Genomic DNA, 27,951 nt, shown 5'->3' with positions numbered 1-27,951 from the left:
GCATGCTTTTAAGCATTTAGCAACAACAGTTTTAAGCATAGCAATTCATTCTCATGTTAGTGATTAGTATTATGATTTTTTATTTTTTTATTTTCTATGGGGGCCTTACCAATCCTCTTTCCCCCCCGTGATGGTTTGAATTCATCGTAAACCTACTTCAATAACTATTCTTTAATAATTTCAGATTCTTGTTTTTCATTTTAGTTTTTCTTTTTCTTTTATTTTCTTACATTCTTCTCTCTTTCACTCATTTCTATGTAACTTTTCATTAGTTTTTTTAATTCATTTTCTGTTTCTTCATTAGCAATCTTATTATTGCACAGAAGTAGTAAAAAGCAATAATACATATTATCACCACTAAAATAGGACAGCACCATTTCATAATTTGAAAAATATTTCATATGCAGCAATCTGTATACTAGGCTAAGCACTGTACTGCAGGAAGTAGTGTAAATAAGTGGTATGTGATGATATGCGACTTGTTCATCTGTGGAAGAAAGCATGTGTGCACAAATGCAGCAATCCTTAACCTCTAAAGCTCTAGTGTATTCTTGCACTAATCTTGAATAAACATTCATTGCATAGTCATCTTTCATATAGTCCACAAAGGATGTTTTCAGTCTGTCTTCGTCTATTGTGAAATTATGTGTTGCGTTCTTTAATAAAGATATCAGCTTCTCGGTCTCTGGTGTTAAATAGACCATATTAACAGCAATGAGGAAAAATATATATTTTTTTTCCTAATTCCTTGTTAGTAAAATTTTTGTTAGGCACTTCCTAACCCTAGTCAATGGTCTTCTTAATTGTTATCCCTAAATGTAGTTTTCTTAATCTCAGCTCTAGGTACACTTCTTCTTGGTATTTCTTTATTTATTCTTTATTCATTGAATTGTCTTGCAATTTTTGAAGATTTTCGTTTTTCTCTTTCAGCGTATTTTCTTTTTTGTCAGGGAGGTTCAGGCTGTTCTGTGCTCCATTCAATTATTTCAGAGATTGGTATGTTAAGTATTTGTCCCAGGTAGTATGTCCATTCAAGTGATGAATATCTTTGATATGGGATCTCTGCTCTTTTTGACCTTCTGAGTGTGTCTGATGATTCTTCAGTTTCACTAACACCACTTGAGTCTTCTTCCTCTTTGATTGTTTCCAGTGGTGGTAGATTATTGCCCACACTCAATCTTTGTTTCAGTTTGGCACTCCTATGCCTGATCTCAGTTACTGTTCTTTTGTTATTGTGACTGTCACTGGAACTTGTACCTTCTCCTGGGTCCTCATGTTTCCTTGGTGCTTCTTCGTTTCCTTTTGAACCTTGCTTTCCGACAATTACAATTGCACCTCATAGTTGTCTCCACTCTGAGATGTCCGGCAGTTTGACCGCTTCACCTGTAGGAGATTCCCTACCCCAGTTTTCTTTTTGCTGATTCTGACCACTGATTTCTTCTTCTGCAGTGTTCAGTGGCACGTATAACAAAGCACTAGGCTGTATTTCTTCTTCTGGATTTCTTGCCTTTTGAGTGTGTAAGGCATGAATCCAATTTGGAATTCCAGCACACTTTACTGCAGTGTTGGTGGTCAGCATTACCTGAAAGGGGCTTTTCCAATGAGGCTCTACACAGGACTTTCTCACATGCTTCTTAATGTAAATCCATTCTCCAGGATTTAGATTGTGTGCTCTGTCCTTGGCTTGGGTTCTCCATTACAGCTTCAGCCTATCGAGACACAGAACATACCACACCAGCCAGACCTTTGCAGTAATCGAGTACCATGTCATCTGTTATGTTTACGGGCACATTTGTGGGGACTGTAGGCAGTCTCATGGCTCTCCTCATCAAAACTTAGTGGGGAAACAACCCAGTTTTTCGATCTGGTGTATTTCGCAAACTCATCAGGACTAGGGGCAAAGCACCTGGCCACTTTAATAGACTTTAGCCAATCTTGATTTAATAGTCCCATTCATTTGTTGAATGTTGGCTCTGTATACACTATTTCAAAGCAAGAAATATTGTGCACAGAGTCCAAGGATTCCCCTTAGAGGTAAGATAGTGGCAACATTAGATAATTCTAATGCTCTACTTTGTGGTACTGTGGTGGAGCAGTAAGCTTATCAGAGGGTAGTGTTAAGCATTTGTTGTATACACACAGGCAATAAATGAGGAACACACACTCAAAGACTTAACTCCAGGCCAATAGGTTTTTATATAGAAAAATATATTTTCTTAGTTTATTTTAAGAACCACAAGTTCAAGATTTGAAGTAAATAAAAAAAACTGCAAGGTACTTCACACAGGTAAGTTAGGAACTTTGGATTAAAGCAATATCGTATACAGCCTTTGTTAAAATGGCAATAAGCAATTTTAAAAGGGAAACATCCTGAACAACTAGGTCTAAACCACTACTTGCCTGAACTACTACTGCTAAACAACTAAAAAGTCTCTACAACTAAGTACTGAACAACTACTGTCTAATCAACAATTGTGCCTGATAACAATTGCCTGAACAACTAATTTTAAGGTAAGGTTTTCTTTTTGTTTTTTATGGTTTTAGTTGTTTTAGTTGTTCAGGCAATTGTTATTCAGTTCCTGGGCATTGGTAGCCCACCGTTGGGGGTTCAGGGCATCCCCGAAGTTACCACACCAGCAGCTCAGGGCCGGTCAGGTGCAGAGGTCAAAGAGGTGCCGAAAGCACATAGGCGCCTATGGAAAACAGGGGTGCTCCGGTTCCAGTCTGCCAGCAGGTAAGTACCTGCGTCCTCGGGGGAAGACTGGGGGGGGGGAGGTTGTAGGGCACTGGGGGGGGGGACAAGTAGGCACACAAAACACACCCTCAGCGGCACAGGAGCGGCCGGGTGCAGTGTGCAAAGCAGGCATCGGGTTTTGAATAGGTTTCAATGGAGGGACCAGGGGGTCACTCAAGCGGTGCAGGCAGGCACGGGGCTTCTCGGGACAGCCACCACTTGGACAAGGCAGAGGGTCGCCTGGGGGTCACTCCTGCACTGAGGTTCGGTTTGTTCTGGTCCTGGGGGCTGCGGGCGCAGTGCTTGGTCCAGGCTTGGTCCCTTGTTTACAGGCAGTCACAGTCGGGGGAGCCTCTGGATTCTCTCTGCAGGCGTCGCTGTGGGAGTCCAGGGAGGTCATCTCGGGCTACTCACGGGGTCGCAGTCGCGAGGAGTCCTCCCTGTGGTGTTGGTTCTCTGGATCCAGAGCCGGGGTGTCTGGTGCAGAGTGTGAAGTCTCACGCTTCCGGCGGGAAGAGTGAGGTCTTTAAAGTTGAAGAAAAGTTGCAATTTTGTTGCAGGTTGTTGAGCAGAGCCGCTGCTCATGGGAGTTTCTTGGTCCTGGTGGTCAGGGCGTCCTTTGAGGCTTCAGGGGTCGCTGGTCCCTTTTGGATGCGTCGCTGGTTGCAGGTTTTCGACTCGGGAGACAGGCCCGGTAGAGCTGGGGCCAAAACAGTTGTCGTCGTCAGGCTTGTAGGTCAGCAGTCCTTCTTTGTAGTTCAGGTTGCAGGTATCTGATTTCCTGGGTTCTGGGGTGCCCCTAAACACTAAATTTAGGGGGGTGTTAAGGTCTGGGAGGGAGGTAGCCAATGGCTACTGTCCTGGGGGGGGGGGGGGGGGGGGGGGGGGGGGGGGGCACATCCCTAATCCTATTGGGGGAATCCTCCAAAACTAAAGGCAGAGGTCACCTCAGCTCAGGACACCTTAGGGGCTGTCCTGACTGGTGGGTGCCTCCTCCTTGTTTTTCTCATTATCTCCTCCAGCCTTGCTGCCAAAAGTGGGGGCAGTGGCCGTAGAGGCGGGCATCTCCACTAGCTGGGATGCTCTGGGGCGCTGTAACAAAAGGGGTAAGCCTTTGAGGCTCACCGCCAGGTGTTACAGTTCCTGCAGGGGGAGGTGAGAAGCACCTCCACCCAGTACAGGCTTTGTTCCTGGCCACAGAGTGACAAAGGCACTCTCCCCATGTAGCCAGAAACTTGTCTGGTTTGTGGCAGGCTGGCAGGAACTGATCAGCCTAACACTAGTAGTCGGATTTGTATTGAGGGGGGCATCTCTAAGATGCCCTCTGGGTGCATGTTACAATAAATTGCACACTGGCATCAGTGTGCATTTATTGTGCTGAGAAGTTTGATACCAAACTTTCCAGATTTCAGTGCAGCCATTATGGAACTGTGGAGTACGTGTTTGACAGACTCCCAGACCATATACTCTTATGGCTACCCTGCCACTACAATGTCTAAGGTTTTGCTTAGACACTGTAGGGGCATAGTGCTCATACACATATGCCCTCACCTGTGGTATAGTGCACCCTGCCTTACGGCTGTAAGGCCTGCTAGAGGGATGACTTACCTATGCCACAGGCAGTGTGAGGTTGGCATGGCTCTCTGAGGGGAGTACCATGTCTACTTAGTCATTTTCTCCCCACCAGCACACACAAGCTGTTAGCCAGTGTGCGTGTGCTGAGTGAGGAGTTCCGAGGGTGGCATAAGACATCCTGCAGCCCATAGAGATCTTCCCTGGCATCAGGGCCCTTGGTACCAGGGGTACTAGTTACAAGGGACTTATCTGAGTGCCACGGTTGTGCCAATTGTGGAAACAAATGTACAGTTTAGGGAAAGAACACTGGTGCTGGGCCTGGTTAGCAGGGTCCCAGCACACTTTCAATCAAAACTTAGCATCAGCAAAGGCAAAAAGTCAGTGGGTAACCATGCCAAGAAGGCATTTCCTTACACTGAACAATTCCGGAAGCTTCTGGACGGTAACTGCAATGAAGTTTCTGATCAATTCTCAATGCTGCACACAACAGTTTTGTAATCTCACTATTAAAGTGAGTACCTTGATCTGTTTCCAGAGAAGGAGACAAATACCATACCTTGTTATCAGCTCTCTCAATAGTAATTTAGTCACTGTTAGACTGTAATTTCTTCTTGTTGGATATGCCTCCACCCACCTGGAAAAGATGCATACAGTCACCAAAATGTACCTCAGCCCATTGCAAAGTGGCATTTCAATGAAATCCATCTGCATCCTGTTGAAGGGTCCTCCTGATTTATCTACAACTCAGTGTAACTGATCCTTTTCCCCATATTAATTTACTGACATTCAACACATCAGTTGCAAACCTCTTCTGCTTGTGGTCTAAATCTTGGGTTGTACCAGTATTGTTTGAATGTTCTAATTATGGTATTTCTACCGAAATGTGCCTGGCCATGTAGCTATCGTGTTGCTGGAATCAATAAATTGTCTGGTAATATTGGTTGCCCTTCTAATGAAACCCATGAAAATTCATCAATTCCACACTTGGTCCAGATTTGTTTTTCTTTAATCATTGCATTTTCATACATTAGTCTCAATTCATCCCAATTGTCTGCAGTTCTCAGAATCATTGCAAGAAGATCCCTTCATGATTTACAATCATGTATGATCCTTCATAAGTGCATGACATAGTCGCACAGTAACATGCCATTTCGTCAGCAAACCTGTTGCCGATTGGGACATAGCTACAGTCACTCCTATGCCCTCACATTTTACAACGGCTATTTCAATGGGTTCTTGTAAGGCCTGAAATAGATCTTTCACGTGTTGCCAATTTCTAGCAGAGGTCATGAAACCTTGCTGCAACCACAATTGCCCATGGTCATGGACAACATCAGACCCGTACTGTCTGTGAAAATCGTCACTTACTCCATTGGTTCGTTTGCAGGCTCTAGGAAGAACAATCAACTCTGCAACTTGAGCAGATGTAATTCCCTGTAAGCAAGATGCTTCAACTACTTCTTGTGTATTGCAGACTGCATATGCTGCTCTTAAGCATCCCTCAATTGTTCTTAAGCATGAGCCACAAAAGCACACAATCTGGATTAATCAAAGGCTCATCTTTTATGTCTGGTCTAGATTTGGTGTACAAATCCATGACATCAAGGCAATCCTATTCATAATGATCAGATCCACTTTCCTCATGTATTGGCAACATAGTCCTGGGGTTTAAAACACCATGTTGTTTCCAGACAATATCTGTTGCTCATATGTAGTAAGTTGCAGATTCATGATGTTCTGTATTTTAGTTTTGGTTAGGAACACCTCAACAAAAAGCCGGACCATAACAGTTAACAGAAATCCCATCACAATGTTTTCACACTTTTTGAGACTTGCGTTTACTGCGGCTAGTGCTTTTAAACATCCAGGCAAAGTGGTTGCTACAGGATCAAGATTCATAGAGAAGTATACAATTGGTCTTTAGTAACGTCCGTGAATTTGTGTTAGCACTGAGAGAGCGCACCCTTCCTTCCCACTGCAGAACAGAATGAACTCTATAGTGTAATCTGGCATTCCCAATGAGGGTGCGCAAGAGAGACTTTCTGAATTTTAGGATCGCTTTCATGAATTAGTTGTCCCATGGAATTGGATCAGTAGTATCCTTGTTAGTCATTTTCAACAACGGTTTTGACACCATTGAAACATTGTGTATCCACTGCTTACTGCAGCCAACCATTCCAAGAAACATTCTGACCTCTTCTTGTGTTCTATGGGTGTTCATTTTTAAAATCATTTCATTCCTGTCTTGTTCCCTTCTCAATTATGTGTCCAAAATATTGTACTTCTTTTGACAATATTGCAATTTCTGTGGTGACACCTGTAGCAGGCTGGCTCAGTTTAGGGTGTACACCTATGGTGTGGCACCCTAAACTGAGTCCAGGCAACCCTTAATGATTGCCCTTAGTGATAGTGTTTAGGTGACCAGATAGCAGAAGCTCTCTAGGGGTAGCTGTGGTGAGCAGCTAAAGCTTACCTAGGAGAGATGTTAAGCACCTGCAATACCACAATATTCAGTCACTAACCAGTCACAAGAAAGACCCAAACCAGGTGTTGCAAAAATAAAGGTTTCATTATTACAACACTTTAGCTATACTAACATCTCCACCTGGAGAAAACACACAAAAATACACTTAGTAACAGTCAGCAAAAGCATTAAAGTACATGGGGTCCTATTGGGGGAGGGAACGATATTCAAAGAAATAAAAAAGTGGTATAAGAATGGAGGATTACCAGAGGTAAGTACCGGGAATCCCACTGGTGCCCGGATGCTGAGTTATCATCGGACTGGGTGTGTCAAAGGCTAAAACAGGACTGCCGCAGTTGGATTTTTATGGATTCCAGTGGACCCTGAGGAAACCAGGTGGCACAAAGAAGGTTGGAGAGTGTCCCCACCCGTGGATACCGAGGAGCTCGAAGATCTTCTTGGAGGAAGAGTCAACAAGCCTTGGGAAGATCAACAGTTGGGGTGCACAGGGGTTCCGTTCCAGCGGCTGCAGCAATGGTCCACCATCTCCCAAGTGACTCCTTCACTCCAAGGGAGACCCCTTCTTGCTTCTTGGATGCAGGCAGAGTCCTTGTGACCCTGGAGGGTGCAGGGCAACGGATGTTGCGGAACTCTTGGTGGAGCTGGAGAAACAATGTTGCAGTGGGAGCCCTCCCAACTGGATACAGTCTTGTTTCAGTTCCAAAAGCCGACCAGCAGCAGTTCAGGAGGTCAGGACAGAGGATGTCTTGAAAAGTCTTTTTCGACAGATCTGAGGAGCCACCTTCATGGGAGCCCTTAAGTAACCCTAAAAGGGGGTTGATTACCATCTATCAGAGGGGGCTAGGGACGTTATCTACCTGGCCTAACCAATCAGATGCTCCCAGGTGCCTCTGCCTACCTTGTTTCCAAGAAGGTAGAATCTTCTACCTTCTCTGCCCACCTGGCAGAGCTCTATGCACCTCCCTTGGGGAGGTGTGGGACAGTGGGGTGGTCACTCCCCTGTCCTTTGTGTAGTTTTGCACCAGTGCGGGAACAGGGTTTCCTGAACTGGTGCAAACCGGATTATGCAAGGAGGGCAAAACTGTGCCCTTCAAAGCAGTCTGGTGGCACTCAGAGGCCACACCAAACCAGGCCAGATACACCTGTTTCAAAGGGAGAGGTGGTCACACTTCTCCCTTGCAGGAAATCCTTTGTTCTGCCTTCCCCTGCTTGAGTTAGGCTTATCAGCAGGAGGGCAGGACAGTGTCTGGGGTCGGCAGCAGCATGGGCTGGCAGCCAGACCTCGTAAGACTACACAGGCAGAACTAGGGGATCCTCTAGGGAACCCCCAGAGTACATGGTATCATGCAACTATCACTGGAATCGGTGTACTTGCATGACTTCAACGTGTTTGATACCAAACATGCCTAGGTTCAAAGAAGCCAATATGTAGTTGGACCACTCGTGTTGACCAGTGCCCACTACATACCTTAAGATGGCTTCCCCGGACTTACAAAACCCAGGGAATGGAGTCTGGGTTTTGTAGGGATACTCTGCTCATGCAGGGTACCCCTCCACTTAGGGACATGCACCCTGCCCTTTGGCTGAAGGGCCTACCAGAGGGGTGACTTACAGTGTCTAAGTGCAGTGACCATGATATAAGGGAAGCCTTATATCTGAAGTGAAAGGTGCTTGCACCGTTTCACACAGGCTGCAGTGGCAGGCCTACAGACAGTTTTTATGGGATCCCATTGATTGTACAACACATGCTGCAGCCCATGTGGGTCCCCTGGTGTACCAATGCCCTGGGTACCTTAGTACCATATACTAGGGGCTTTACATGGGTGCACCAGTATGCCAATTATGGGGTGTAAAAGTTAGTTTACCAGTAACCACAGGAGAGAGCACAGACACTGGGGTCCTGGTTAGCAAGACCCCAGTGCACTACTGCATAAACACACTTGACACCAGGCAAAAAGTGAGAGGAACCATGTCAGAAAGATCCTTCTTTACTAGAACACCTTATGTCCATTCTCAGCTAAATGGTCTAGCAATGCTATGGAATCTTCCTGACATGTTTCTTCAGTACTGGATGCGATCAGTAGATCATCGATGTACTGAATTAATACTGAATTATGTGGTCATTTCATAGGTTCCAATTTTTTCTTTGAAATCTGATTAAATAGTGACTGACTCTCAGTATACCCCTGTGGGACATAACACCACATGATTACCTTCTCTTGGAACACAAAGGAAAATAGGAACTAGCTGTCTTCATGTAAAGGTATAGAGAAAAAAGCATTACAGAGGTCAATCTCTGTGAACCATTCAGTTGTACACAGTATCTGGTAAAATATGGTGGCTGGATTCAGTACCATGGGACAACATGGGATTATGATTGCATTGATTTTCTCAAATCCTGCACTATTATGTATTTCCCATTTTGTTTACGTAATCCCATAGTTGGTGAGTTGCATGGACCTCCAATTAGTTAGTTTAATATTCCCTTCTCCAACATTTCGTTTGGCAGGGTTGTAATTTCCTGCTGTTGTTTCTGGTGTCATTGGGTAAGAATGTATTTCTGGGGAACTGCATCTGGCTTAACTTTTACTCTTACTGGCTCGACTCATTTTATTAGTTCAATGTCTGATCCAGTAACATCCCAGATATCCGCGTTCACTTTTTCAATTAGCTCCTTGAACAAATGATTTAATACCAACATTTTCGTCATCATGAATCTGGAAAGTAACTCCGTCCAGAGTACAACTGATGGTGCAGTTAAAATGCATAATAAAGCCCTTCCTAACAGGTTAACAGGACTCCAATCGCATACTACAAACTGATGTTTGTCTGTGAAAGATCCTATTCTTACCCAGACTTCTTCTGAAATTGGATTAGTAACCAGTTTGTTTGCAACACCATTACTTATTATTTTTCTTGCGAGGGGTAGGTCTGGTACTTCTGCTGTTATCACAGTGGAACGGGTAGCCCCAGTGTCTAGTAAAAGCACTACTGAATGTCAATTTACAATTCCATCTAAAAATGGTCCACTACTGATAAGATGGCACCAAGCAAGCAATCTGCCTCCTTTCTAAGGCACTGTCATTGTGATATGCCAAAATACAGAACCTAGTTCTCATCAAACATTGGGAATTGTGATATTATTTTGGGATTGTGGATTACATTTCAGGACATTCGAGATAATTGGTTTTGATTAAATCGGGCTCTGTTCACATTAGGCTGAATCACAGGGGGTTGCGCCATGGGTATTAATTGATTTTGACTCTGTAGAGGGGCTTGAGTCCGTCTCATAGGGACATTTGATAGCTAGACCAGATTAATCTCTTGGAATTGATTACCATGATTCTTATCAGGATTAAATCTGCATTCCTGCTTTCAATGTCCCAACTTATTGCACACGACAGGCAGTTGTTTTCCTTAGCATCACACTATCAACACCTGTTCCTCAGTCTATAGAAACCCCTCTTCCCAGTAATGTCTGAATTCCTGTCTGCACCACTCCTCTCATCTCTTGAATAGCTGTTGCATTGTCAGCGCCTGTAGGATTCTGAAACCCTTGCTGTGCTAACCTAGTTTGGACTAACATGAATTTCTCCTTAATCTTTCTCTGTCTCATTTCCTGTTCATCACTACAGTACTATGCATATATACTTCAGAATATCATCAAAAGACTTTGTCTGCTAACAAATGACATTCTGCTTTATATGCTGACAAATTTCAAGTTGCAATCCAAGAACAAAAGACATAATAAAGAAATCCAAATCTTCTGGTTCTAAATGTGTCTGTCCTATTTGCTGCTGAAAGACTTTATTCAATCCTTCATAAAACTCATGTAGAGTTTTCTTAACCTCTTGCTGCATTCTGTTTAACTTTAAATAATTCAGATCCTGGGAGAGCTCCTCCTCTTCAAAAACTGTCGTCTCATTGTGCTTTGTCATTACTACAGGAAACGGTGCATTAGTGCCAACTTCCCTCTGAGGTTGGCCATGGAGCTGCTGCCTTGCATTCAGCCCACAATTCACTCTGCACTACAATGTCAAAAAATGTATCTAAATCAATCCACAAAAGCTTTGACATTTTCACAAATCTTTCAACCTGGGCATACCATTGCATTTGACTCGCTCTCAATTTTGGGAAATTGTTAGCAAAAGACACAAGATCACCTCCTTTTCATGGCACCTGCATATATGTCCCGATTGGTGTTTCTCTCAAGGGATATGTGGTAGTGGTTTCGTTCTTTGCTGATTGCTTGTCATTTTTATTTTCCTCCTCAGCTTCCTCCGCTAGCTTCTTTTTCTTTTCCTGCTTTTGTGTCCACTTAATTTTGTATTTTTCCATCTCACTACATTTGCGTACACATCTCACTAATTCATTGAGATGTATCCGCAGCCTTGGAATGCACATGTTTTCAATTGAATTGTCACCTATCTGCACCCTAAAGCTCAACTGAAGAGGCACACTCCTTGAAATATTGTATTTATTTGCTAATTCTGTCAACTGGGCATGCACTTGTACTGCTCTTCTGGTAATTTCTTTACACAAATAGACTAATTCTTTTTCTTGATATTGCTCAATATACTTAATGTTTAAATACCCTCGCAAGACCTCCAGTTCTGCTTTCAATTGTGGAATGTTCATTAGTCTCTTTTTTTGGGGGGTTTCTGGATGTGTCTCAGCACTAACTAAATAGGTGCTAGTGCTTAGTTTCTCTGTGTCTTCTTTCTTTCCGTAGTGTCTAATAACTTCCTTTTTCCATACTGGAACCCATCCTTCTCTTGTTACTTTCTTTGCTTGTGCAGGTTGTGTCGTGAGGACAAACCGAGTTTCCTCTCCTAATGCCATAACATTCTGTGATGGTGGCCAAACCATAATCTGTGAATTCTGTGAAGTCGGGACAAACCTATTTACTAGATTGGCCCCTGAAGCTTTCTGTCTCTCTACAATTGGTGTGACCTGTATAGATTTTGTTTGCTGTGGCTCTAGTTCAGTAATCTAAGTAACCGTAACCTGCCCAAGTGACACCTCAGATGGAGATACCAACTGGGAAGTCCTAATTTGACCAGGAGTACTAACAATAGCTCGCTGTCTCAAGGGCTGCATGACAACAGGCTGTGAAGCAATCATTGGGCTAATATTACTTGTGACGGTATCTTCTGTTCCACTACGGATGATATATTTACAAGAATCAGTGTTTGCATTTGGCTAGTAAGTTGTGAAACTGCAGGATCTACAGGAGCAGTAGCATTTGTCAAACAAATGTCATATTCTCTTACAGATGATTCAACATATGGCAGAGGACGCTTTGATAACATTTCCTCCAATATATTGTTCCCTGATTCAGTGTCAGTATCTGTCTTTTATTCTTCTTGTATCTTACTTTCTCCCTTAAACTTCTTTCTAGGTAGTCTTTCCTCTTCGCTCAGTTTTCTCTGTTCTTCCTTTATACGTGTAGGGTATAATCTCGTCCCTTCAGCTATAGTCTTTCACCAAATCTGTGCCTTCCCATCCCAAACTGCATCTTCATAATTTCTTACTGCTCTTTTAGGTTCATCTAGTATATTTTTCCCTTTCATGCTTTAAAGCCATTCTCTCCCATTCACATAATGCCTCAAACTGGGTGGGTCTAGCGGATGATTTTAAATCACACAGCATCTCTCTCAAATCTCTTATTACTGCCAAGTTAAAGGTTCCCCATCTTGGGAAACTCAGTCCACTGTCCTTTCTGTAATTCTACTCCATTCTCTGAGCTAGAGATATGTATGTAATCCCCTCTCTACCATCATATGTTGTCCTGGTGTTCTTCTGGAGGAGTTTCTTTCCCTCTCTAATTGGAATCACCACATACCCTCTTACTAATCTTCTTATCGCCTTTAAAATCTTCATTGTTGTCAGAATTTGTGTTAGTTACAATTATCAGAAGCATAACGTCTTCTTCGTAGAACTTCACCAATCACAGGGCGAACTGTCACCATCTGACTAATACCAGCGCAGCACCCTACTACGCCACAACTTACTCTCGGCAGCAACTCCCTTTCATTAATAATTGTCTTTGTTCTTAAAAGAAACCTATTAAAATATACAAAGTTTACTAAGTCTTTGTCTGCTTCTCCTAAAGAAATCAAAAGATAGTCTCCCAACCTGTTAGAGTAAGGTCCCTTTTAAAAGGATTCTACCAAGTTTTCTTTAGTCAACAATTCATAAGAGTTCTCAACCTGTGGGAAATTACTGGTTCTGTTGTTTTCAAGAAAGTTGCCTGTAACCGGGCGTCTATTGCCATGGTTACGCATCGTCTTCCCGAGCCGATAAACCCATACCCCCGGGGTACTCGAGATCGAACCGGCATAGCGGAAATGACGTCGGAAGAGGAGTTCCCGGGAGAAGGGACTGAAATAGACGTAGGACGGCGTACTGGGGAAGAAGAGAAGCCAGAAGGAGACTTGCGACCGAGGAGAGGGAGACGCCAGGAGAACCAGGAGACGGAGAAAGCGGAGAGAGGAAAGCTGCCCACAAGGACCAGTGGAGACCGGCGAACAGCTGTGCGAGGTGCCGAAGAGCTCCAGGGAGACGCCAGGGGAAATACGGAGGAAGCCGACACGTCCCAGGAGGGGCGTGGCATACACAGGTATGATCGTACCTCAGGTTTAAATTCCTACCTGAATGGTTACAGGGTGGGAAAAGTCTAGTGGGGCCTGAAGGGAGGACTGGGGAGAGGTGCTTTAAGGAAGGAGAAGTACTTTGAGGAAGGAGAGAACGATTAACCCACAGACAGGGTGGTGTAAAGAGCCATCCAGCTATAAAAATTTACCAAGAGAGAAAGAGAGAGAGAATATTCACGGGAGGTGAACCCACTAAAGATCCAATTCCCATGCACAACCCTGCACCCCTACCCTCCCACTACCCTACTAACCATATAAAAACCCCTGAAACCAACATCTACACTTACCTGATGTCCCGTTCTTTCTATTTTGGGGAAACCGGTCCATCTCCACTGGGACGAAGACCAGAGCCTATTCCACCATCGGACGGACGAGGTTCAGATGTCCCCCCTAACGCCTAGAGGAAGCAAAAACATCACATCACACTGATGAACTAACTAGGAAACATAACAAGAAACCCCAGGAAAGAGATAAGAAAGAATCTGGAATACTAATACCAATAAAGAAATTATCAAACAACCCGGTGCCTACATAGTTATTCCAATATCCATCACGTGTAGACCTAGAACCCTTTACATTGCCATTTTCCAAGTCAAGAAGAGGTTATAGAGGAAACATTTTTTTTAAAGAAATGTGCTAGCGTAGCAAATTTTGAAAATCGTGCAGCATGGTTTTGACAACATTTAGGGCATGCTTTTAAACGTTTAACAACAAAAGTTTTAGGCATAGCAGTTCTTTCTCATGTTAGTGATTAGTACTATTCTATTTAATTTTCTATTTAGGCCTTATCACCAGTGTAAACCAAAAAAATCCATTTAGAGACAAGCCAGGAGAAAAACATATCTAACTCTCCTAAACAGTGAAGAAAGATAAGTGCAGTTTCTCCCGAGTGCTTTTGTCCCTGGATAAATGGACATCAGTTGACTGACTGTTACTGGTGTTTCTTTTTTGGGGTCATAAAAGATGTGTAGTCCCAGGTCCTTGTAGAGGTGTTTTTGTTCTTTAATGACTTAATGTTGGCTCCTGAAAATAATGAAGAAAGAGTAATGAATAATCCTTGTCTGTGGTCTAGATATAGAAACTGAGTCTTCGTCTGTAATGTCTCCATTAAACTTCCCTGGTATTGATTATTTTAGAGTATAAATCAACTGAGATTTAGCTTCTCAAAGAACCTGGCCTTGTAAACCATATACTATTTTGGTATGCCAACCTTAATCTGGGGTTTTCGATGTTATATCTAGAACTGGGCAGTCACACTGGTAGTATCAACTAGGATCAACTCTGCTTACCATGATCTGAACCCTCTAGTGCTGATAAAAATCTGAGTGTTAAGGTTTGTGCCTATGAATGTATTCCATAAGAAATTCCTACAGTTTGTAAATAGTCACCAGCCATACCTGACTGAAACTAAGATATGCTCAATACTGCTTTGAAGAATTTGGAACATACTAGCATTGCATCTAGAAAATATTTTTCATTCACTTATTGTTTTTATCAAATGACCTCTTTTTTCGTATTCGTAGGCCACTAATCTGCCAGTGGAAAACATGCGCCTAGTACTGGAACGCTGCTACAATGACCTGCGTCTTCTCAATGTGCCTAATAAAACACTGAAATCAGAAGGATTTTTTCGAAGTAATAAAGTAAGTCATGTTTACATTCCTGATAACTATTTAATATTGAATAGCTTGATGATTTACATAAACTAGATCTGTTCTAATCCTCCTAGTCATATCAGTTTGTTCAATTTTGTTTTTATGCTGCTTAGGAAAACCTTTTCCGCAAACTCCTTCCCCATACAACAAATAGGATTAAGAATTAACATGTGTATTGTACAGTACAATGCCATTTATAATTTCGTACTATGCTATCTTAATCTGTGAGGATATTGAAAGGAATAAATAGTAATGAATGCTATTTTTCCAATAATACCAGCTGTAAATGTTTGGTAAGTCCAAATATGAGTTGTGAATCCTCAGATATTTACGTTCTCTAGCCTTTGTGAGCTGTTGGTATAGCAAAAATACTTAATCTTTTAGGTTTTATGTAGAACAGACTTCTGTTGTGTATTCCATCATAAAAGGAATTAGGATTGGCACAAGTCTTTGTGACAACTGTAATATTTTGTCCTAGCTTTAAGCGTCTCATAGAGACTTGTAGCTGCAAATTCCTTCCCTTAGAATATTCGCCAGGCATCAGACTGGATCCAGAAATTCTTGCGCAGTACCTCTGGATGCTGGCACGTGTTGCTGATCTGCTCCGTGTAGTAGGCGCCATCCATTCTTGGTATGACTTGCGTGTGGTACCTATATTGACCTCACCTCAGCATGTTGATATCAGTTCCTTCCTTTCTGCACCATCAGCGCAGAGCCAGAAGAGCTACCACGATCACTTTTTGACCACCTTTTTCAACATTTTATCGACTCTTGTGGACAATTTTGCTCTCAGTGTGCTTTAGGCATGTCCCCTTAAAAAACTACATGGTTTAAAATTTGCAGATCCTATCACCAGCAAATGTCAGTGATAGATTCCCATTGTGTTCACCCGTGATTGCTTTAGCTGACCCACAACTCCAGGAACTGTCCTGACTTCTACACCTTGAATCCCAGAGAGATTCAGGAGCGGGAGATGAGATTCTGGCAGCCCGACACAGGAAGACTCTGTACTGCTACAGGTCCTGGTTGAGTGGAAGGTCCCGGGCCTACTCTCAGAGTTGTTCCTGTCGGTTGTTGTCAACATGTCGAAGTCACACTTGGCTCATCATCATTTGGTAAGCCCCATAAATGCAAAAATCAAAGAATTTGAAGTGCTCTTCGACTTCATTGTGCTGGTCTAAGTCATTGGGCAAGACATGAGAATGATGCCACAATCGAAGCCCTTCTCCTGTACGGTTACCTGTTAAGGTCACATATCTTCCCCACTTTTGATGATCTTGATCCGGATCTCTTGGACAGTTGGGAACAAGAACTGATTTCAAGTTCACTTAAACTTATGAATATTTTAATAGAAAACGCAGAGAGGAAAGTCACCAGACTCCAAACGGAAATTTCAGAATTAGAAACAGAAATTAGAAATATGAATTTGGAAGAACCCACGGCCAAAAATTTTAAAATACTAAATGAAATTATAAATCAACATCAGAATGAGGTCGCACAAAGAAAAGCGCATAAACTCAGACGGGATGAATTGGATTATAAAAATGGTAGGATTTTCACATTCTCACGCAAATATGATCATTTGATTAAAAGGGTTGAAACCCCGCCAAATTGTGAGGCGGGCTCCTCATCCTCACTGAATAGTGTATCCACCAGTAACAGCGAGAGTAGTGCTTGCTCCAATACTTCCAGACTTGACTCAATAGCACCACAGGGTACTCCCTCTTTTTTAGCAGAGGTCCGGAGAATAAGACAGGGACAGTGGGAGACAAACCGACGTGTGGTAGAACCAGGAAAACCAGACGGGGTAGGAGAGGCAGAGCACACCGACTTAAAGAAAGGAATGAAAACACGCTCTTGGAACAAGGGGAAATAAGTAACTCGGTTAGTGACATTATCAATGTCATTAACCTCTCTGATCTCGAACTTACAACTCACGATTTGACTCTTTTAAGTAAAGGTCTAGGTTTTTGTCCAGGAAATACGGGGGATTTTCAGGGTACTAAAATCGACTTTTTCAAATTTATCAGACGGCTTAAATTGAAAAAACATTTCTCAAATCAACCCGACTATAGACGAAACGGTACCTCAATGGATACTCTCAATGAGGGCCATCCCCTATCCATCAGGGATATTCAGGACAGGGCCACCTTACTGTCTATTGCCAACTACGAACAAGATCCGACTACCTTAACACAAATCTTATCTGATCTTGATATTCCATCAGAGACACTCCCTAGCGGTCTAAGGAATAAATCGACCTGGACTCCAACCCTTGTGGGTGATAATTGTATAGATACCTTCTTTAAGGTAGTCTGGCGGGACTTCAACAAATTGGAATGTCAAAACACCACTCGACTGGATGTCTGGCATCACAATCTTAGTCATTCAGAAAGAATTAATTTAAGACAGTTATCCAGTAATGAAGAGATTACCATAAGGGAGGCGGATAAAGGGGGTAATATTGTGATTATGAACACCTCAGATTACAAACAGGAGATTTACAGACAATTAGGAAACAACGTTTGCTATGAGAAGATGGTCTCAGATCCCATCCCCTCACTGTCTAATAAAATCAATAAATTCCTACAAGAGTGTCTGAATCAGTCTCTTTTGAGGGAAGAGGAATATATGTACCTTCGTGTCCATAGACCCAGGAATCCCTGTATTTACACATTACCGAAAATACATAAGAATCCCACATCCCTGCCGGGTAGGCCTATTGTATCAGGCATAGGAGGTCCCACGGAGAGGCTTTCGGAGTATGTCGATATTTTCTTACAACCATATGTAATTAATTTGCCATCATATATCAAGGATACCAAACACATTCTTAGTATATTATCCGACATGACGTGGGAACCAGGTATGATCTTAGTCACATTGGATGTCACCTCCCTCTACACCAGTATTAATCACGAACAAGGAATGGAGGCCTTGCGTTATTTCCTGTACAGGCGACCTGCAATACTTTACGACCACACCAATATGCTAATCAATATGGTCGATTTGATTTTGAATAACAATGTTTTCTTACTTAATAATGACTGGTTTTGCCAGAGACAAGGTGTCGCCATGGGGTCGAAATTTTCTCCAGCCTATGCAAATCTGTTCATGGGTCTTTTTGAACAAAATAAGATCTGGAGTAAAGAAGGTAGCAATTGGATGACTGACATACTCTATTGGGGTAGATATATTGATGATTGCCTGATGATTTGGACAGGTAACCTACAAAAACTGAATGCTTTCATTAAATATCTGAACAATAATGATTGTAACATACAATTTACTTCCGAACAAAGTGTGACTAAAATTGCATTCCTAGATGTTGAACTATTTATCCGTGACAACAGAATAGAGAGTCGTCTCTACAGAAAAAGTACTTCCTGTAACTCTATCTTACATGCTAAGAGCGCACATCCGACCCACCAGATCAATTCAATACCTTATGGTGAGATGGTGAGGGCAAGACGAAACTGCAGCCTTGAAGAAGATTTTAAACTATGCATTAAGGATATGAGCAATAGATTTGAGGCACGGGGATATTCTTCAGAAGTGATTAATAACGCCCGTACTCGGGCAATGCGTCTGAAGAGATCGGATACATTATGTCAGAAATCTAGACCTAGAGATGACACCATTCGTTGTATAGTTAACTATACGAAACCAGCTATGCTTCTTAAGAAATGTATGAACAGACATTGGAATATTCTTACAGCTGACCCTAACTTTATGAAAATGATTCCTAGGACCCCGGTTTTTACTTTTAGGAGGGGTAGAACTCTTAAGAACATCCTATGCCCCAGTTTCCGCACTAAACTGAGACACAATGATTGGCTTAGTAAACGTAATAAGGGTTTTTTCAAGTGTGGACACTGTGGCATGTGCAGATGGGCAAAATCTGGCCTCTCCTCCTTCATGAGCTCCACTGGAATTTCATTTAATATTAACTACAATATCACATGTGACAGTAATTTTGTCATTTATATGATCGTATGCAAGTGTGGCCTGTATTATATAGGCAGCACCATTAGACCACTAAAAATCAGAGCAAGTGAACATTTCAGAGCCCTCAGACAGGATGATGGGAGATACCCCATTGTAAATCACATGCGGCTATGCCCTGAACGTAACAACTCATGTGGTTTTGAATTTTTTCGGTTTGATCTCATTGAAAGAGACCCTAGGGGTGGTAACAGAGAGTTAGCCCTTAGAAGAAGGGAATGCTATTGGATTTTAAAACTCAGAGCTGTGGAGGATGGCCTGAACACCAATTTTGAGATGGAGTACTACTTAGGTGATTAACACCTTATCTCCAACATGGCTGGAATACAGTGTAGGTTCATGTGATACTTATGGATTTCCATAATGACTGTATCCGTATGTTAGTTCATTAGATATGTATCTATGTCAATGATTGGTACTTAGGCAGCGTACGGGGTTTTATACAATGATATTGCTGTATAATCTGTACGTATATGTTGATTCGAAGTATACATTGTTTCAATATAATAGACTTGGTACTATTATCAATTTCAGCTCTTTACGCATGTCCAATTGCATTTAATGTGATTTTTATTTTATTATTGACTCACTGCAACTGATGAGGCTACTATGTTATCTCTCTTTTATAGACGTCCTTACGTCATTGTTTATGAGCTGTCCCTGCAACAGACATATTATGTCACATGTGATGTAAATGTTACTTTACTTTCATCCCCTTCTCTTTTGTATTAATGACCACATGTTTCTTTCTATCCCATCTCCGACATACTTATATCATGATTTCTCATAGATAAAGAGTTGTCTCTGCAGATCTTATCAATAGGTATATATATTTTGAATATGTACTTCACTCTTATCCTCTTTTTTGTTATAGTGCGACCATTTGCTATTTCCCATCCCATTTCTGATTGTATATTTTGGTTTATTCTAGTTTTATGACTATAGACAGTTATTATTATCCTTATTAAGATGAGGGATATTTATTATGATTGGGTTTTAAGGCCCCCCGTTTTTCTTTCCCCCTATTTTTGAAGGGTTAACAAGGTTAAATAAACCTTTGCCCAGTATTTCTTTTATATCTACCTTATTAGCATTACGCTTGCTACCCATATTGTTAAGAATCCATTTTTCGAATTTGGATACTTCACTTTGCAGTATAGACCGTTTTGGCTTCCCTCATGTGGCATATCGATTGATAACGGGTGAATTTTAGGAACATTAAGTACCCGATATGGTATAATCAACGTTCTACGGACAGTTCTAGACATTACAATATGGCGCCCATGGTTTTTAGTTAAAGTCCGTCTTCCACTCCAATCATTTCCGCGGATACAGTTCCTTTTAAAAAGGGATGGCTTTCTCGGGCATTTAGACGAGATGCGGCACATTGTGACTGGGACGTAGCGGGGTGCATTTTGACTCCGTTTTGGTTCCCCATATATAATTTGATAATCTATTACAGAAGGTGAGTGGTTTATTGGTTTGTAACACCTTGATTGGCTCCGTTTGTTCGAGGTTCGGCATTGGGTTTTTTTTCTTGTTTTTTTCTTCTTTTTTGTCATAGAATCCACGCGGTGACGCTTACCTTAGCATGATAGATTCATGTCTATAATTCTTTTTTTAGATTGATATGGAATTTACCTCGTTGCAACTTTATTTTGGATGCAACATAGAACTTAAGGTCGGTGTATGTATATTTGTGAGTTGTCTTACTTAATTGCTTGGATTTTATACCCTATACCTGATAGGGACCTTATATAAGACTGATTGTTCTCCCCCCCCCTTTTTCTTTTTGGGATCTCGACAGGTTGCTCAATGACCTTTTTGGATATTTCGCTACTAAACTAAGCAATTCTAATTAAGGTATGTCCCAGATGAGATGCCTTAATGGGAAAACGACAGATTAGTCTAGGTTTTCTTTTCCCTGATATATTTATTTTATTTATTTCTGCTTGTATAATCTCTATTTTAGTTTTCTATATATTCTGGGTTTTGGTTTATAATCTCTACATAGAACCTGGATCTTTTTTCTGCCTTACTCATAGGGCGTCTCACTTTATTTTGTCTTCTTTTGGTGACGTGCACATTCTCATTATATAAACCTATATGGTACATGGACATGTATAATCAGTAGTTAACTAAAGTTTTAATAACAGATGACTGATTTGTACATTTCACCCTCTCTTGAACGGGGATATAAAAATTGACGGTCTATACTTTTTTATCTTAACCGTTAATTTTGTACGAATATCACAGAAGTCACATTATATCTTGCCCTGTTACATTGCACTATTGTCACTTTTGGTGCTGGTATGGTCTCTGTTTCGACCAACGCTCGATACCACATATGTAAACGTTATTATTTTGTCTATTTGCAGCCCTGATGAAGTCCTTAAGAGATTAACTTCTCATGGGATGAAACACGTGTTGGCTGTACTTTACTATACTTATGGAGAGTTTTATACATTGAGAATAAAATCTGGACTCTGAGATGAACATGAGTCGGTGATTGATTGACTAAGAAGACTGGATACATCAATAACTCCTAATTAGGAATATCATGAGTGCTCTGACACTTGTTCTTTTTCTGTGTGTTTGCCTTGAAACATGGGAGGACTAAGGGAGATCCTCTTGTCATGAGCACCATACCATAAACTTATTGGATTATTACTTGATTGGACTTACTGTGAGCGCCCAAATCCTATGAATATCTTCCCTGTTGGCATTGTTTTGTCTTCTCCTGTACTCCACCTGAGAGTCTGAGTCTGGGGCTGATATGTGCCTCCCTGAAGTTCCCGAAGCTGAAGTGAATCCTGCCTAACTCAATGAACTCTGAGGCCACCCATGTCATTTGATTAACCTTACTCCTTTGGGAGTGCCTTCGGACCCTACTGGTCTTGGAGGTACCCTGACTGGATTGTCACCGGGCCCTCTGGGTGCGTTCCTGGACTGATCCCGGTCACAAATCCACAACCTTTGCCAGCGCTTTTCTCTGTGGTGTCGATCCTGGTGCCACTGAAGCATCTTGCGGAGTCAAGCTCATAGTCCTGCCTGACTCCAGTATGGCGCTGGACCGCGTTGCGCGATACCAACCAGACCAAAAACACGATCTGGGTAGAAGATAGTACCTCCTTTGTTTGATAGTCCCTTGGGGACTTAGGATGGGACCTGAAAATCCTTATGCTACCCTGCCCCTCATGAAGACACTTTGGCCCAGTCAGTCGATGACAGCTAGTATGAGGAACTGGCAGACGCCAATGGTCTGGACACTTCTTTAATGCTGGCCTTGTCTCCCCTCCTACTGTGGTTATGGAAGAGAGACTTCCTTTGCTAGGGTGGTGAAGAGGGTGGCTGAGGTCCTTGACTTTCAACCACCCTCAATGGAAGTCAATGTTTTGACGGAGGTGCTTAAGACCGGGATCCCCCCACAGAACCCATGCTAAGCTTTAATTAAGCCCTCTCGGATGGCGTGCTTAGGACTGGGATCAAGCCCTGCGTGGACACCCCCCCTGCACAAAACAATTGGACGTCGCCACCGCCCAGCTCCTGGGGACTTAGTTTTCTTCACCCTTCATCCCCACTTTCACCGGCTGATGGAGGACCATCTCTCTCTGCTTGCACCAGTAAGTGCAGGTACATTTGGTCACAGTAGTCTGTGAGAGGGTGCTGGCATCAGAAGTAGGTTGTGGTTTCTGTTCCGACTACTTTCTGGTGCCAAAGGTGGACAGAGGCCTCCCCTCTATCCTTGATCTGTGCCTCCTTAACCCCTTTCTGAGAATGAAAAAATTCAAGATGCTGACTGTTGCCCAGGTCCTGTCTGCGCTTGACCCTGGAGACTGGATGGTAGCAGTGCACCTGCAGGGCAACTATTTTCATATCCCCTTCCTTCAGGCCCAGTGTCATTAACTACAGTTCATGTGGGACAGAGCATTTCCAGTTTGCTGTGCTCCCCTTTTGTCTCACATGTGCCTGTCAGGTGTTCCTGAAAGTGGTGGTGGTTGCAGAACAGCTGTGGATGTCAGATGTTCTTGTCTTCCCCTACCTCAACAGCTGACTGTTGAAGGTTGGTTCGCTCCATGCAGTTGTCACCCACCTCTAGACTATGGTGGACCTCCCTCCCGCTTAGATTTACTATCAACATGTCCAAGTCACACTTAACTCCCTCTCAAAGGCTTCCTGTCATCTAAGCCGTTCTGGATACAGTGCAGATCCGCACCCATCCTCTGGAGTGGAGAGTCTAGGACATTCAGGCTATGATCCTGATGTTTTGACATCAGTCCTGGATTTTAGTGAGGCTGATTGAGACTGCTGGGTCAGATGGCCTCCTGCTGGTAAAGCACACTCATGCATGTGTGGGCTCTGCCGTGGTACCTGGCATCCCAATGGACGCAGCACCAGAGGAATCTTTCTGACCTGGTTCAGATATCAGAGGGTACTGCAAAAGATATGCAGTAGTGGCTATCTAATTGTAATTGGGTCAGCGGCAGATCTCCCTTCCTTTCCTACCTAGAGCTCACAGTAGTGACAAGCTCTTCACTCTTGGGCTGGTGTGATCACCTGGGAAAGGTGGATATCAGGGGACTCTGCTCTCCTGCAGAGTCTCAGCTCCCTATCAATTTGTTGGAGTTGACAGTGATTCTGTTGGCATTGAAAGCCTTTCTCTCGTCCATCTAGGAAGGCTTGTTCAGGTATTCACGAACACATCCCCCATGTGGTACCTCAACAAACAGGGTGGGGTGGGGTTGTGGACCTTGTGCCAGGAGGCTTCTGCACCTTTGGACATGGCTGGAATGTCAGGATTACTGGTCGTACAACACCTGGTGTCTTAGTTGGATTCTCACTCCTAGCGAGACTGCTGTTTTAGGGGTGACATCACTTCTGTTTGTGGGCGACTTAGTCACTCCTACAACAAGTTGCAACTGTTGGCCCCACCCTCCCGACTCACAAGCAGCACCTCACCAAAACTGAGAAAGCAAAGGTTATTTCTGTCAGCCTTACACATGGACTCTAAATTAGACCTCTCAGGGAAGTCGTGGTGGTACGGAGGTTCCCCTTTTCTCTTGTTAGCAATACATCTCATACACACATAGGCAATGAAGGAGATGCAGGAGGGTTTTCAATATATTTATTGAAAGGACTGCAATCCACGATAAAATGCATGTGCTGCAATGATTAGGATATTGAACAGCAATAGAAGCAGAATTGTGAAGATGACTCATGAATATAGAAACCCCCACCATCTTACAATAAACATGATTTAAAATTCTTAACCAAGAAAGCCTAATTTATCTACCCCAATGAGAGCTAAGTATGATAAACCGCATCTGCCAGTACCATGTCCATGAGAAACAACCCCCAACCCTCCTTACCTTAGAATGAGGTCTCTAGTTCAGACTCCGTGGCAACACAAAGGTTGAGTTCTGCAGCAAGTGACGCACAGCGTAGATGGCATCTGGAAGGAACCGCTCTAATGACTTTGTCCATGTGAGGTGTATTTATACAGATCATGTAGGATCCCTGACGCAGGTATGTTCCTAAACAACTGACTTGTGTAAGCATTTGCATAAACAATCCCTAACAAGTGCACATTTTGTTCCGATCACACATAAGTGAGAAAGGGACATGATGACAATACCTATGTGTATCACTGATAGTGACTCCAGTAATGAGGCCTTCTCAGAATGGCACTGACAGTGAAAATCAAAACTTTCTCATAAAAAGTAAGCAATTAAAAAAGCTAACGGAATAATAAAATAAATGGAATGAAACAGAGCATGCTAAATTGGTAAAAGGTCACTAGGAGATGAGGGCACAGGCCTGCAAGCTAGAGACTATGCTGACTCCTGTGTCCCAGGGGGAAACTAAAATGGATTCACCACACTGGCAGGATCTCTGAACACCAGGACGGACAATCTCAGCAGTTGATGCCTCATGTATCATGAGTGGTGTCTGCATTTGGAGGTGGTGCATGGTCTCTTCGGAGAGTGGGGAGAACATTAGCTTGATCTATTCCCCACCACGAGAACACACAATGTTAGTATTTCTGTGTTGACATTTCCAAAGCAGCTCTCACAAGGAGATGTGTTCTAATTTGACTGGAACTCTGGATTCCTGTACACATGTCTGCTGATAGCACTCCTGTCCTGAGTGCTCAAGAATATCAGGGCCGACTAGCCCAAGTCATCCTAGTGGCTCCAGATTGGGCACGGCGAGTGTGGTATCCAGAATTTCTGGGCGAAAGCATCTGTTCTCCATTTAGGCTGCCCCCTCAGGAGGATCTCTTGCCACAGCAACAGGGTAGGGTCCTCCATCTAAAACTGCATACACTCCAACTTCATACATGAAGATTGAGCAGCTACAGCTGGGGGTCTTCGACCGTCATCCTGACAGCCAGACTTCCGTCAACAAAAACTGTATTAGCCTGCTGTTGGGACAAGTGTGTGGCTTGTGCACTGGCAAACATGTTCTGAAGTGGTGGTTTTCGTTCTGTCCTTAGCCTAGCAGGGATTTGCACTGGGAACAGTTAAGGGGCATCTTTAAGCAATCCCTGCTTTTTTTTTGATTGACAGATCAACACTCCCTGTTTGTCACACTTCTTTTTTTTTTTTTTTTTTTCTTTTTTCTAAAGGTCTTCATTACATTTCTTAGCCAGCCATTTTTTATTCAGTGGTCCCCAAACATTTTTGATGTGTTCCCCTTTTGGACCCATGCACAGCTGCTCCCTCAGTCTTCTTGGTGGCCATCACATCAGCCAAGAGGGTCAATTCTGTTCACCCTCCATATACCAGCTTTGTCCCAGCCAAACTGTGCCTCCTTTTTAAAAAAGATTTTTTTTAGAAAAGCTGTGGCACCTTCCCACTTTAGCCAAAATGAGGAAACATCACGCTGTCCTTTCTCTTTACTTCTACTCAACTTTCCAAAGAGAAAGCAACCTTACATCACCTGAACCCTAAACGGGCACTTTCATTTTACATTGATCGCACAAAAGAACACCGGGTAAACGATCAGCTATTTATAGGGTTCACTGGAGCGAATAAGGGGAAAGTAATGCAGAAACGAACCATCTCCAGATGGGTTATACTTTGCATCATGATCTGCTGCCCATCAGCCAAGAAGCAAGCCCCAGAGGGCTTGCGTGCTCGTACCACCAGAGCCAAAGCTGCATCTACCGTGTGAGCTTGTGGAGTTCCCGTCCTAAACCTCAGTAAGGCTGCTATGTTGGCATCCTTCCACATGTTTGCTAAACAGGGCATCCTTCTGCATGTTTACTAAACACTACTGCCTTGACAGCCAGTTCCATCATGATGGGCACCTTGCCCATTCATTCCTCCTGGACTTTTTGTATTCAGCCAGTTAGCAGGCCCTGCAGTTTGTGTTATTGCTTTGGTATCTATTCTATGGTGAGGAATAGACGACTAGAAATCGCTATTAGATGAACAAGTTACTTTTTGGTAACGCCTTATCTGATAGAAACATTTAGCCACAGATTCCTTAACTTAGAATCTTCCCCCTGCGCCAGCCTGGATCTGGAAACCTTTTTCCCCAAGTACGTCTGGGCATCAGCAGAGGGTGTTGTGGGACTCCGTAATGACCTCATCCACCGGATGTGATGTCAACAGAGTCCAGATAGCTCCCCCGCTGATGCGCTGACATCAGTTCCTTCTTTTCTGTGCTTTCAAAGCAGATCCAGAGACGGTTGTTCTGGCAGTTTTTTCCGGCCTCCTTTGACGTTTTCATTGTATTCGGAGCAGTGTGCTTCTTACGTATTCGAGATTTAAACCCTGTGGGTCCTATGGATGTCAGATGTCAGTTACAGATCCCCATTCGATGTGCATATGGTACCTGGGGGAGCACCATGACACCAAGTACTGTGGCTCTTGTCAGCGACTTCGGCTGAAGGCTCTTCGAGAGCGTCGGATGAAGCTTGTGACGGTGGAGTCTCGGTCTTCCAGTTGCATTAAATCTCCTTCTTGGTCTGATGTCTATTCACAGAGCCATTCAAGGAGTCGATCTCATGGATGCCGACGTCCAAAGGTAAATCACATAGACGGTCGAGGCCTCAGCTTTTACCGACCTCACTGCACTCGACCTCCTGTCATTCCTCGGCTGAGGAAATGAGGTCAGGATCTGCCCCACACTTTCCTCCCTTTCCGGGAGATGAGGCAACTCTGGACCAGATGCGTGCATGTTATTCTTCCCTTCAAGCCATATTTGGTCAGCCAACTTCCTCTGGAGCGCCTGTTGGTCCCAAGGAGGTGCACAGTGTATTGATTGTGCCCGTGCCCGCAGGTTTGCCCTCAGCTTCAGTTAGGCCAGCAGCATCCTTTGATGTGACTACTGCAGCGACCGGTGAACAGTCCTTCGGGGTTCCCATTGTTGGCGCTGATATCCGTTCAGCCGACTCCAGCGACTTCGCTGGTGGCGTCGACCAAAGTCGACTAGTCCTCTCTATCTGATATCGATGACAACATCAAGGCATCGCCTTCTTACGCCAGTCGACATCGGTGCTGGTCCTTCCTCCATAAGATCCATTCCTATTTTGTTCCTGCTGCAGGAGATGGTGGAGAGACGTTACTGGAGTCAGGACCTCCTAGAGAGGACAGCTGGTTCTCTGATCTGACTACTACTAGTGGCTTGGGCCTCTTTTCCCTTCCTGGACTTGCTACAGAAATGAGTTCCTCCTTTGCAGACATGCTAACGAGGATTTTGGAGATGTTATGTCTCACCCTTCCCTTAATGGAGTTGACTTCAGATACTTCAATTGAAATACTCTGTCAAAGCCAGACTGGGGTTTAGCTGGTACTTCCTTATAGCAAGGCACTACAAGATGTCGTGTTGGGT

General features: G+C 43.2%; 1 protein-coding gene across 3 annotated transcripts in view; it reads left to right on the top strand.

Annotated features, from left to right (window-relative positions):
- The window catches only part of USP47 (ubiquitin specific peptidase 47), a 1,215,141-nt gene that overhangs the window by 805,542 nt on the left and 381,648 nt on the right, over positions 1-27,951 (top strand). For all 3 annotated transcript variants that reach the window (XM_069223601.1, XM_069223600.1, XM_069223599.1), the window contains one exon: positions 14,974-15,093. In XM_069223601.1, the coding sequence (XP_069079702.1) occupies positions 14,974-15,093 (120 nt within the window). The remainder of the gene's footprint in view (positions 1-14,973; positions 15,094-27,951) is intronic.

This window comes from Pleurodeles waltl, chromosome 3_1 (assembly GCF_031143425.1).
Source record: "Pleurodeles waltl isolate 20211129_DDA chromosome 3_1, aPleWal1.hap1.20221129, whole genome shotgun sequence".
Lineage (NCBI taxonomy): Eukaryota > Metazoa > Chordata > Amphibia > Caudata > Salamandridae > Pleurodeles > Pleurodeles waltl.
This window is presented reverse-complemented; position numbering and strand designations above follow the sequence as displayed.